General features: G+C 38.8%; 1 protein-coding gene across 1 annotated transcript; it reads left to right on the plus strand.

Moving 5' to 3' along the window:
* The first annotated feature begins 3,479 nt into the window (after positions 1–3,479).
* LOC134744390 (protein artichoke-like) lies at positions 3,480–11,794 on the plus strand. The gene is made up of 7 exons (XM_063678192.1): positions 3,480–4,090; positions 7,820–8,278; positions 8,390–8,657; positions 8,996–9,376; positions 10,104–10,285; positions 10,949–11,051; positions 11,529–11,794. The coding sequence occupies exons 1-7, from the start codon at positions 3,807–3,809 to the stop codon at positions 11,748–11,750; spliced, it is 1,899 nt and encodes a 632-aa protein (XP_063534262.1). The 5' UTR covers positions 3,480–3,806; the 3' UTR covers positions 11,751–11,794.
* The last annotated feature ends 179 nt before the right edge of the window (positions 11,795–11,973 follow it).

The following is an 11,973-nucleotide window of genomic DNA, read 5'->3' on the forward strand; positions in this document are numbered from 1 at the left end:
GTAAGCTATATGAGAAATATTTGCCAAACAAAGACAATAATCTATAAGATATAACTGTGTTTATAAGCATTTGTATTCCAAAATGTTATTTAAATATATATCTATTTTTCCCAATATATTTTTTAGTATTATCCAATTCCCGCTTCGTATCCTTGTTCGTAAAAAAAATATGAGTTGAGAAGTTGACAGCCTACCTAAAATATGAGTTGAGAAGTTGACAGCCTACCTAAAATATGAGTTGAAAAGTTGACAGCCTACCTAAAATATGAGTTGAGAAGTTGACAGCCTACCTAAAATATGAGTAATACTAATAGTAATAATACTTTTTGATCTGGTGCCATCGTCTCGTTTCTATCACCGCACCTCCCGCCAAAGGAGCAAAGCTCATCCTCACTTCTTAGACACATGGCACACCATGAATAAGCGGGCATCCCGCTCGTTTCTTCCCAGAACGTGCAGAATGTGGAATGAGTTGCCTCCTGAGGTATTTCCTTTGTGCTACGACATGGGATTCTTCAAGAAGCGGGTATTTAGGGTTCTCAAGGGTCGGCAATGCTTAAGTGGCTCCTGTGATGTTGCTTACGTCCATGGGCGACGATGACTGCTTCCCATCAGGCGGCTCGTCTGCTCGTTTGCTGAATATCACATAAAAAAAAAAAAAAATGAGTTGAGAAGTTGACAGCCTACCTAAAAAAAGAAAAATTACACAATCAGAATAACCAAAAACTAGGTATCTTTAATATGTATTCTTGGAAAGCTAATTTATTTTTATCATGGGTCTGATTTGATTGACTCTAACATTCATTAATTCTGTTCAACAAAAAATATATCTTAGTAAACGTTGTGCTTTGTTGGCGAACAGTTTTCATAATAATTGTGATTGTGACTCAAAATGATCGCATGTCATGCCGAATATTCGGCGCTTCGGCCGAGAGAGATGCCGAATATTCGGTATTCGGCAAACACCACTATTCGAGGCATCTCTAGTATGGACACGAACATTAAGCGGTGCCTCATTAGGTTGATGCGCTAACAATCCAGTTACCACCTACATAAGGATAAATTTGCAACAGCAATATATTAATTTCTTTAGGTTTACCAAAGATAGATATAACTCCGTAATAGATGGATACAGTCTAAGGAAAAAACGTGTCTCGAAAATCACGAAAATTTGATTCTCGATCAGATGGCGCCACTAGTTTTGGCCAACTCTCGTATAGAGGGCGTTGACTGTTTCGTTTGTTATTTATAATTTTAACGCATACCAGTGAAAGAACATGGGTCAAAATCATATAAAAATAATTAATGCAAATAAAAAAATCTTTTATCCATATTTAAATACATTTTAACGTATTTTTATAAATCTTCATTCTTAGTTCTACAGTATGTCGATAGATGGCAGTGAATTTACAGTGGTTACAAAATTTACTATGACAGTACCGCTCTATCTTATTATATCCTCATTGGGTTTACTATGCAATTCAATTCAATATATTCTTTAACAAACACTTTTAAATGAACAAGTATCATCATCATATCAGCCAAAGGACGTCCACTGCTGGACATAGGCCTCCCCCAAAGAGTGCCACAATGACCGGTCTTGCGCCACCCCCATCCAGCGGACTCCCGCGACCTTTACCAGGTCATCAGTCCATCTTGTGGAGGGTCTACCCACGCTGCGCCTTCCGGTACGTGGTCGCCACTCGAGAACCTATCTGCCCCAACGGCCATCGGTTCGGTGAACAAGAATGATTTAAAGTTAACTGGTTCCCTAATTTGATTAATCCAACTGCCCCATATACACACGTAGAATCTAAAACCATATCGAACGTGGTTAAGCCGATTGCTTCAATTGAGCGTGGTTCCCACTGCGTTATCGCGCGGGATCATCTGTTCGCGAAGCTAACGAGTGCGATTCATGTTGTGGGAAATGTGCGTAGTGTTGCACCTATTGTGCAACAGGTAAGGTATGACCAAAGAGGATATAATATGATAGAGTGGTACTGTCATAGTAAATTTTGTAACCGCTTTAAAATTTTTAAATTCACTGCCATCTATCGACATACTTTAAAACTAAAAATTAAGATTTATAAAAATACGTTAAAATGTATTTAAATATGGATAAATGATTTTTTTATGTGCATTAATTATTTTTATATGATTTTGACCCATGTTATTTCACTGATATGCGTAAAAATTAAAAATAACAAACGAAACCGTCAATCCGTCGTATAAAGGGCATACGAGAGTAGGCCAAAACTAGTGGCGCTCTCTGATCGAGAATCAAATTTTCGTGATTTTCGAGGCACGTTTTTTCCTTAGACTGTATCCATCTATTACGGAGTTATATCTATCTTTGGGTATGACATATTATAAAGGTTAGGTATATGATATAATTCGCCATGGTTTTGAGAGCGGTCGCAAAAACGTTGATGGCCTAGCGGTAAGGAGAGTGGAACCCCAAGGGGACCCGGGACTCTCGGCTCTGGCTTGCCATAACTGGCCGTTCAGAGAGGAGTCGTTAGAGCTATATGCTTCAGGGGTGGAAGTGAAAGATGCATAAGACGCGAGTTGGCACAGTGGCTGTTGACAGCAACAGCCACTGGGTAGAAAGCGGCGCGCACCTCACGACACCCCTGAGCCGCTCATAGTTGCTCCTGGTCGTCTTTATCGTCGGACCTCTTTGCAATAGCCCTCCGGAATAATCCGGACACCTGCCATAACAATGTTTTACACGTTATCGAGGCAGGCGATGACTTGCCGCCCACTAGATGGGCTCCTAAAACTGCCGTCGTGAAGACGACCAGGAGCAACACCGGTGTGAGCGGCTCAGGGGTGTCGTGAGGTGTGCGCCGCTTTTTACCCAGGGGCTGTTGCCAGCCACTGTGCCAACTCGCGTCTTATGCATCTTTCACTTCCACTCCTGGAGCATACACCTCTAACGACTCCCCTCTGGACGGGCAGTTAAGGCAAGCCAGAGCCGAGAATCTTGCGGATCCCCTTGGGGTTCCACTTCGACCGACGAAGACACGCCGCGGAGACGGAGACCCTGATCAACTCTCTGGAGCACTCGGGTCCGTGGGGTCGTTACTCCCCAACCCCCACCAGCTCGCCACAAGCTGCCCTGCGGGCTTATTATTATTTGTATCTCTTATTTATAAACTCACGGATACCCGTGATACATCCCAGTCATTTGTTTATTATTATTATACTAGTGTTAGACAAAGATAGTATGATTATCTCTGTCTATGTTTGAAATGAGACAGTCCTTTGACAAACTATATTTACCAATAGCTAATGACGGCAATTCGTAATGTTGTCATTAGATCCCGGCACTCGCCGCGGCTCGCGTTACACGGCTCATTTTACACGTCACTGTCATAAACACCTAATCATTTGTAAATCTTATTGCATTGAGATAAGGTGCAAAAACGAATACATATTAATGAACTTGACCGTCTATTGAACGGTAGCCTATGAAGTATGAATACTACGTTACATGATGGTCATTGAATCTACGCGACTGACGCGCTCCGGTCCTGTTATTGTTTAGAATTTCTCATCAATATCTTGTTATGAAGTGTTTTAGACCGGCTTTCGGAATTTCCTTAAATGGATCATGTTTGTGTATATGCGTACCGTAGAACACTCACCAGTTCCCCTTAATTCAACATTATCTATCGTCTGCGTCACTTTCAGCAATGTACACACCCGATACAAAGATAAGGCCACGATAAAGAACCTTATCATTCCACCTCGATCGAAAGTCGAACGCGCATGCCGCGCCGCGAATTAAAAATAAAACAATGCGCGCCAAAATATATTTGACGTTTTTCTTTTTTCTTTTTAAATTTACAAGTGGCCAGGATTCCGTTACGGAAAAGGAGAATGTAATCAAATTGTGTGCTGTTTGCACGTGCAGTGAGATACCTGAAATCGATGGTACGGATTTGGTGTTCAATATACAATGTTCGGAGCTGGACATGATTGAAAATGTCCCGGATTTGGATAAAATCGAGTGGCCGGAGAATCCTAACGGGCTGAAAGTGTCCGCGGCATTCGAAGGTTTAGGCCTTTCGACTCTGAGCAAGTAAGTACAATTAAAAAAGTATTACTTGTCATTGTCACTTGATTTGTCTTAGTCGCTTATCGTTATTTACTAGGCCTTTAGGGCTCGTTTCGTTGTTTATTCGTTGATAACTTTTATGTAAGTATTATTTACAAACCATGAAATATACTTTTACGATCATTAATGTGCCTAGAGTTACTTTGTTATTTGATCTTTATAGTCTGTTTTTTGGTTTATATAAATCATAGACAAGACGAACTGTACCTACGAAAAAGCACATCCATACCGGTTAGTTACACAGATGAGGGAGTTTTTGTGACTGTTGAACAAAAAAGGTTTAATTGGTTTGAATCGTAGCGGTCGATATATTTCATTGTCAGGTTTAATAACAGGCTAGGTAATTTAGAGACTATCATTGCTTATAACAAGTCTTGTTTCACCAAACTGCGATGCTGCCTTGTATAATAATTAGGGTTATTTAATAGTTAACAATTATGGAATTATTATGACATGGTTCTATAAATCGTGATGTGAAAACAGGGCAACGTTAATATACACTACTTATACATTTCGCCGTTCTTCAATATGGTCCGTCGAACCGGACTTCTGTCCGTAGTACATAGTGTAAGTATAGATGAGTCAAACATTTCACAATGCAACTAGATTAAAAGTATTATTATCTTTACACACTGTTGTCTACAATCACAATTATCAAAGACGTATCCATATCCACCACATAAATAATATAATTTTGCTACTTTTCAGTTAACTCTACCTGATTATTCAAGCGTTAATAAATATACACTCAATACAAGATATCTGATAATCTAATAGCGCTGATAGTGTGTCCGAAGCTATTTTAAACACCAGTTGATTCATAATATAAATAAAAATCCGGACAAGTGCGAGTCGGACTCGCCCACCGAGGGTTCCGTACTTTTTAGTACCTATTTGTTGTAGCGGCAACAGAAATACATCTGTGAAAATTTCTGTCTAGCTATCACGGTTCATGAGATACAGCCTGGTGACAGACAGACGGACAGCGGAGTCTTAGTAATAGGGTCCCGTTTTTACCCTTTTTGTACGGAACCCAAAAAATATTTCATTTTTAATTATCTCCGCCGGGATTACCCTAGTTCGTTTTTAAGCTCTCTTTTCGTCAAAGAAATGTCTTATTTTAGACTAAATGTGACATTTTCAACCAAAAGGTACCACATTGTCGCTTGTCAATAAGGTTGATTTCAAATTGAAGCTGTATGGAAATATCGCCTTATTGACAACCGACAATAAGTACCCTTTTGATTGAAAATGGCACAAATGTTCCAATCTTTGGATATTAGATGGTTTTTGCCGTTTTTTTTTCATAAATTATATTTAATGTCACCATTCGTACCAATTAGTCAAGGCGAAGTTATGCACTGAATACGAAATAAGGGTACGCAGTATAGCATTCATAATAATTGTATTTGATTCAATTGTGAGATATCCGGCTCGAAGGACCACCTAAATTAAAAAATGAAACATACATTACTGGCCTGCTTCTCAGTGCTTATCTTCGCAAATTTCCTAATGATTTTCGAAGCAAGGTGAATGTCCCATATTATCTGGAGCCATGGCGTGTTTGCCTGTTTGCCCTCCTGTCTTTCATCAATCACGTCAAGCGTTAACGTGTTGTTTGCGGTTGGCCGCAATTGTTTTTTAAATTACAGACTTTTTTTATTTAACAAAATAGTTGATTATCAAACTATAAGATCAAAGAGCGACAGACAAAATATCCCGAAGTAGCGGACGAAGTGTTGAAATCACGTTGAAATGATCAGTCAGGGTTCTGGACTTTTGAGGGAGTAAGAGCGAGTGTAGGTGATTTTAGTTATTTCACATACATATTCTCATTCGCGCGTAAAATCTTAAGAACTGCATTGAAAGCATCAAAATAACCTTGTCAATTTAACGGATTTAACCCATTTATCAAGTTGAACTATCTCACGACTGTTACTCATTACTTTTAGTTTATTAATTCAATTTATTCATAAATAATCAAATACGAGTACAAAGGTCCGCCGCATGAATTATACTTTGGTGAAAGTCGCTTGTCAGTGAAGCAAAGGCAAAGAGAATCATAATGTCTTTTACAGTACATATGGTGCTACTTTCTCGCACTAGTGCGTAAAAGAGTAGTTTTCGTGCATATGTCGAAAGTTTAAAGGGCCATAATGTACTGTAACGTTGTACGATACACATGCGAATGGGTAATTCGCAACTCGTGTCGATTTAAAACACTCCCTGCGGTCGTGTTTTAATTTATCACAACTCGTTTCGAATTTCCTCTTTTCCGCACTTGTATCGTAAATAACTAATTTCTTATGCCAGTATTATAACATTTATAACCCCGAAAATAGGGATGAATATAGTCCTTTTTCTACTGTTACTGATAAAATTTGTTGTCCAGGCTATAACATAATTTGACAAGATCCAAGCCGTCTTAGCTTCACGCGACATTTTGCAGGAAATGACGGAGATTATCCAATGTCAGTCGTTAGGTATTACACGATGAGACGGAGGCGTTTTTATAGCTAAATAACTCGCCTACTTGAGACAATAGGAAAGAATGTCGGTTTGATTAACCAAGTGTCTGTATTTAATGCTAATTTTGCTCTTAATATTTGCGGAATTGCAAGCTTTGGTGTGTAAATGCTAGGTTTCGCTGAATGCTAATAATCTTAATTTACAAATAGGTAGGTAAATGAGACACACTTAAGTAAATATGAAGTTTTAATTTTTTTTATTTTGTATATTCACATTTCAGTTGCATTTTTTAGGACACCCGTGTAATTATTCAGGTAATGAGGGCTAACGCGTATGAATTCGCCGCTAGGGGCGCTAGTGTAGATGGTGGTCTTTTCCATAGTTCGAAATGTCAAATGTCACTTGTCACTTCAATGACTGACAGCTGTTCTTTAGTCTTTTGGACCACCATCAACAGAGGCGCCAACTGGTGAGCGAAAAAACGATAGCCCTCATTAATACTTACTCTAGAAATGTTGTACCTACTATGTACCTACCTATTTTACTGACCTGTAAAACATTAACTTTTACCAATAAATGTCTTGTATCCTGTATACCAAAAACCACCTACTTTATCTTGTTAATGAGGATTATTTGTTCAACGATGATACATCGATATAGCTATGACGTATGAATAAAGGCAGGTTTGGAACTGTGGCTAAGTAAACCATCAGAGTGCCTAGCCGGCATCCAAAAAATGGATTGTGAAACCTAGAATACCTACATACATAAATTGTTCCTACACTTACCTAATCTTCGAGTAAAATACCTATCAGAAAGGCAGCTCGCCAAAAATATTCATAGAGAAGTCTGAGATAATTTGGCTTTCCTTTTCTTTATGAGCCTTCAGTAGAACTAATCTACTCTACTGGCTGAAAATTAGGCAAGCTGGTAAGAAACGAGTTCTATGGACGCTCCGCTATACTATGAATAAATGAATTTTATTTTTATTTATTCTATATTAAAATCTTACATTAAATCACACAGAAAAGTGCCGTGAAACCCTATCGGGTTTGTATCGACACTGAAATTGTATTATTAAGTAGGTATATGATATGATTCAGAACAGCCCGTAGTAGATATATAAGTAGGTATATTGAATGGTAATTTGTATCTAGATTTATGTCTTGACATGGTCTTTTCATTATGCATTAAGTAAAACAACTTTCTACGAATTTATTTCAGGCTACCATCGAATACGCAAGTAGAAACCCTGCGTTTCAGCAATAACGCGATTCAAACATACTGGCCGGATCCGTTTAGCGAGGTACCAAATTTAAAAAAGCTATCGCTATCCCAAAACGACCTAACAGAAATCACCCCCGATCTCTTTACAAAGATACGAGCTTTAGAAGAATTAGATTTGTCGTATAACAAGCTAGCTGATTTTAATACATTGGATTTTAAATCTTTAGCCCATGTCAGAAGGTTGAATTTGCAAAGTAATCAGTTGAAAAAGATACCCGTACGTGCCTTAGACCCGATGTCCGCATTAGAAGACTTGGATTTGAGTAAGAATGGCATATACGACGTTTTACTGCAGAGGGTCGATGGGAACACTATGAAGGGTTTGAAGCGGCTTAATTTGAACGGGAACCGAATAAGATCTATTGTGAGGGATTCCTTTCCCACTGATAACAGCATGTAAGTAATTTGTCTAAAAGCTTTTTCAGATCAATACAAAGGTTATTTAAATGTTAATATTTTTTTCACGTAATTGGGAACAAATTATAAGTCATACGTATTATTTTACAGTGAACTCCTCGATCTATCCAACAACGTAATCGAAATGGTAGAACCAGATGCATTTTCCACGTATACGAGTCTACGCGAACTGAACCTTGCGCAGAACAACATAACGTTCACTTTCGCACTGCCGCCATCTCTTCAGATCGCCATCCTGAAGATCAATACGTTGTATCATTGGCCATCGTTCCCTAGTGGGATTACGTACATAGATCTCTCATATAATAGGTTATCGGAAATGTATGATGAGATTGAAGCTAAATTCGAAAATTTAGAGGTGGGTCGAATTTAAACTGAACGTCATTGGTTTAAAGTTCAATTTGTCTAATTTCTTAAAATGGCTTAAAAAGTACGATTATTTTACTTTCTTTTTTTAACACTGGCTCGTCTATAAACACAGAAGTCGTGATGAACCTACATGAATTCAGTCAAATAAGTTATTTAAATATCCACAGTTGCGAAAACGATAGTCTTTTGTTTGTTTGTTGTATGCAAGATGACTGAATAATTTGGCCCCAGACTAGATTGCCATATGACATTACACTATGAACATGAGTATGATAATCTAAGCTTGAGTTGAAAGAATCAATAGATTAAATACTTATTTCATTTCAGGTATTAAACATCGCTGGCAATCAGATAAAAGAATTGAACATCGAGAAAAAACTACCCAAACTATTCAGTTTAGACATCGCCTATAATCAATTCACCGAAATACCAAAGAGTTTAAGCAGACTAAACCTCCCTAATTTAGAAGAACTACGCTTAGATGGCAACCCTTTAGAAAGCGTTTATTTTAAAAATATAATCGCTGTAAAGAGTTTGTACATGAATGATATGGTTAAGTTGGTAGTAGTGGATGATAAAGCTTTTAGCAATGTGGTTGGTCGCGGGATAGATGGGAGCGATGAGAACTGTTTCTCACTCTTTCTGTCTAACTGCCGGCATTTAAGCGAGATAAGGGATGGAGCGTTTGATGCTACAACGTTGTGTATGGTAAGTGAATGTTCCTTATTTAAATAAAACTAAAATCATGTAATTTTTCTACCGAAAAAGTGTCGACGAAGGTGCAACGAAGCAAAGTTTCATAGTAAATGTAGCTGCAAACCGATGGATCTTTGATAGCTTAGTTTCTCGGTATGGCAGAAGTTTGTTGGATCGAATTCTTTTCCCTACCTGCCTGAGCGTGAATTTTGTTACAATTTTTACTTTCCTAATACGTTTCGTCTACTTCGGGCCCTAAATGTGTGCATTAGATTTTTTTTCGCAATTTTGTGGTCAGTCCTATAGAGGAATTTGAGGATTTGATTAAATATGACCATTTTAACACATTTTTGACATTCAGGATTCGATTCGTGATTTTGGGGTCGTGACCCCAAAATCACCCAATAGTTAAAAAGCAGGTACATACATTAATCCTATTGTAAATAAAATAAATAAATAAATATTATAGGACGTTCTTACACAGACTGGCTTAGTCCACAGTGAGCTCAAGAAGGCTTGTGTTGCGGGTACTCAGACAACGATGTATATAATATACAAATACATAAAGACATAGAAAACACCCAAGACTCATAAACAAATATCTGTGCTCATCACACAAGTAAATGCCCTTACCGGGATTCAAACCCAGGACCAACTACTTCATAATCAGGGTCACTACCCACTAGGCCAGACCAGCCGTCAAACTCTATCATCTGTTATCTGTATTGTAACTCTTCAGTTGGACGTAAGCAAGAACAACCTAACGAGCCTCTCGAAGGACCTTCTGGATTGGTCCACCATCTCAGAGGGCATTGACCTCCAGCACAACCCGTGGGACTGCGCCTGCGACCTGCAGTGGTTCCTTGATGATCTGCTGCCGCAGATGTATGTGAAGCATTCTAGGCTGTTGGCTGAACTTCGGTGAGTGCTTCGTCCGTCCTTGGATTCCTTGCTTAAACATGTCTTTAAACCTTGGACCCGGTTACCGAACCAAAACATTCGAGTATTCCTAAACCTAACTAAAGAGGTCCTTCGAACCGAGTCGGGATACTAGTGCGGGCCTTCGAACCGAACGGAACAGGGAAAAATAACAAGATTGCTCTTTCGAACCGGATCCGAACTAGAAACACTTGTCACTTGAGTCCATAACTCTAGTGGTCCTTCGAACCAGATGTTCGAACCTTTAACCCGGACAGATCAATAAAGTGGTCCTTTTAACCAGATAGCAAACTATCAAGAGTCACCTTGAGAACCGAATAGTCATCATACGACTGGTCTGTGGTACCTACCGAATTTTCTTCACTAAATTCAAACAGTGGGATCATCACTGGAGTAATCCTTTCTCTTTTCTTTCTTCTCTCTGGTTACGGTTATGGGTTACTAATAATTGTCTCGTTTTGAAGCAAAAGGTACCACATTGTCGCTTACCATAAGGACGCTCTGACGGGTTATTCATATAAAGATACAAGCAAATTTTGTCTTTGTGGTAAGCGACAATGTGGTACCTTTTGTTTGAAAACGTCACAATTTACGGTAGATACATATCCTAGAAACTTAGTATAAAAAATAATGGTATGATTTCAGATGCGGCTCTCCACGCGCGCTTGAGGGGCTCCGCCTGGTGCACTGGTACAACTGGACTGAGAAGGCCTTCTGCGGGGACAATTACATGCACAGCACTTATTTCGTAAGTCAAAACATTCTTAATAAGTGTTACAGTGAACAGCACAATTTTAACTACAAACTTCCGTGAAACTCGGAATTATAAATTCAAACGGGACACTCATGTTTTTTGATTCGAAGAGTTGCTCAACTTGTTTCGCTCCATAACGAGGAGCTTTACCAAAAGACACACGCGTTAGTTTATCCATGCAGTCTGCGTCGGCCCCGTTAATATATTTAATATGACAAATAACAGTTTCTAAAAGAGTCCAGCATGTTGTTTTCTGAGTATGTTGAGGCAATCTTATTATGAATACCTCCCTACTGTCGTTCCAAAGCACAAGATACATTATTATATCCGCCATAAATACTTTTAACCCTCAAATGCGGACGTCACTTTTTCCATAGGTTTTGAACCTTATCACAAACACATAAAGTTCAAAATAAAATGGTAAATTTATTCCCCTTGTCCTAACTTTAACATTAACTACTTTCCTTTCAGCTTCAACCATCGACCGAACATGTCCCAACCATCAGCCGCCTCGGTATCATATTGGGTTCCTGCGTCATAGTATCCCTACTCATAGCCATAGCGCTATCCGTGTACTTGGTGAAGAGTAGGAAGAGGTACCGAGTGAGACAGGCGGCGCTGAAGAGAAAGAGACAGAGCGCATATGATGCAAGGAATAGTAAGGAGCAATTTAAGGCTTTGAACAAAGCATAGTTTTGATAGTTGAGGTATTGCTGTGGTATGAGGTATTAAGGTGTTCTGAGAGTAGTTTACCGAACTGTAAGGAGTTTCTGATATTTTATTAGCATAATTATTCAACAGCCTTTACGTAAATATACCCTAATATAATACCCGGGTACTAAAACGACACGAACAATTGCCAATCTACACAATTTGCCCCAATCTAACTGTCATTTTTAGTATTGTTTTATATTGA

This window comes from Cydia strobilella, chromosome 9, assembly GCF_947568885.1.
Source record: "Cydia strobilella chromosome 9, ilCydStro3.1, whole genome shotgun sequence".
In the NCBI taxonomy this organism is placed as follows: domain Eukaryota; kingdom Metazoa; phylum Arthropoda; class Insecta; order Lepidoptera; family Tortricidae; genus Cydia; species Cydia strobilella.

Coding starts and splice junctions, on each gene's coding strand:
- LOC134744390 (XM_063678192.1), top strand. CDS start 3,807: ATGCGCGCCAAAATATATTTGACGTTTTTCTTTTTTCTTTTTAAATTT. Junction 4,091..7,819: donor GGCCTTTCGACTCTGAGCAA/GTAAGTACAATT, acceptor AATTTATTTCAG/GCTACCATCGAATACGCAAG. Junction 10,286..10,948: donor AGGCTGTTGGCTGAACTTCG/GTGAGTGCTTCG, acceptor GTATGATTTCAG/ATGCGGCTCTCCACGCGCGC.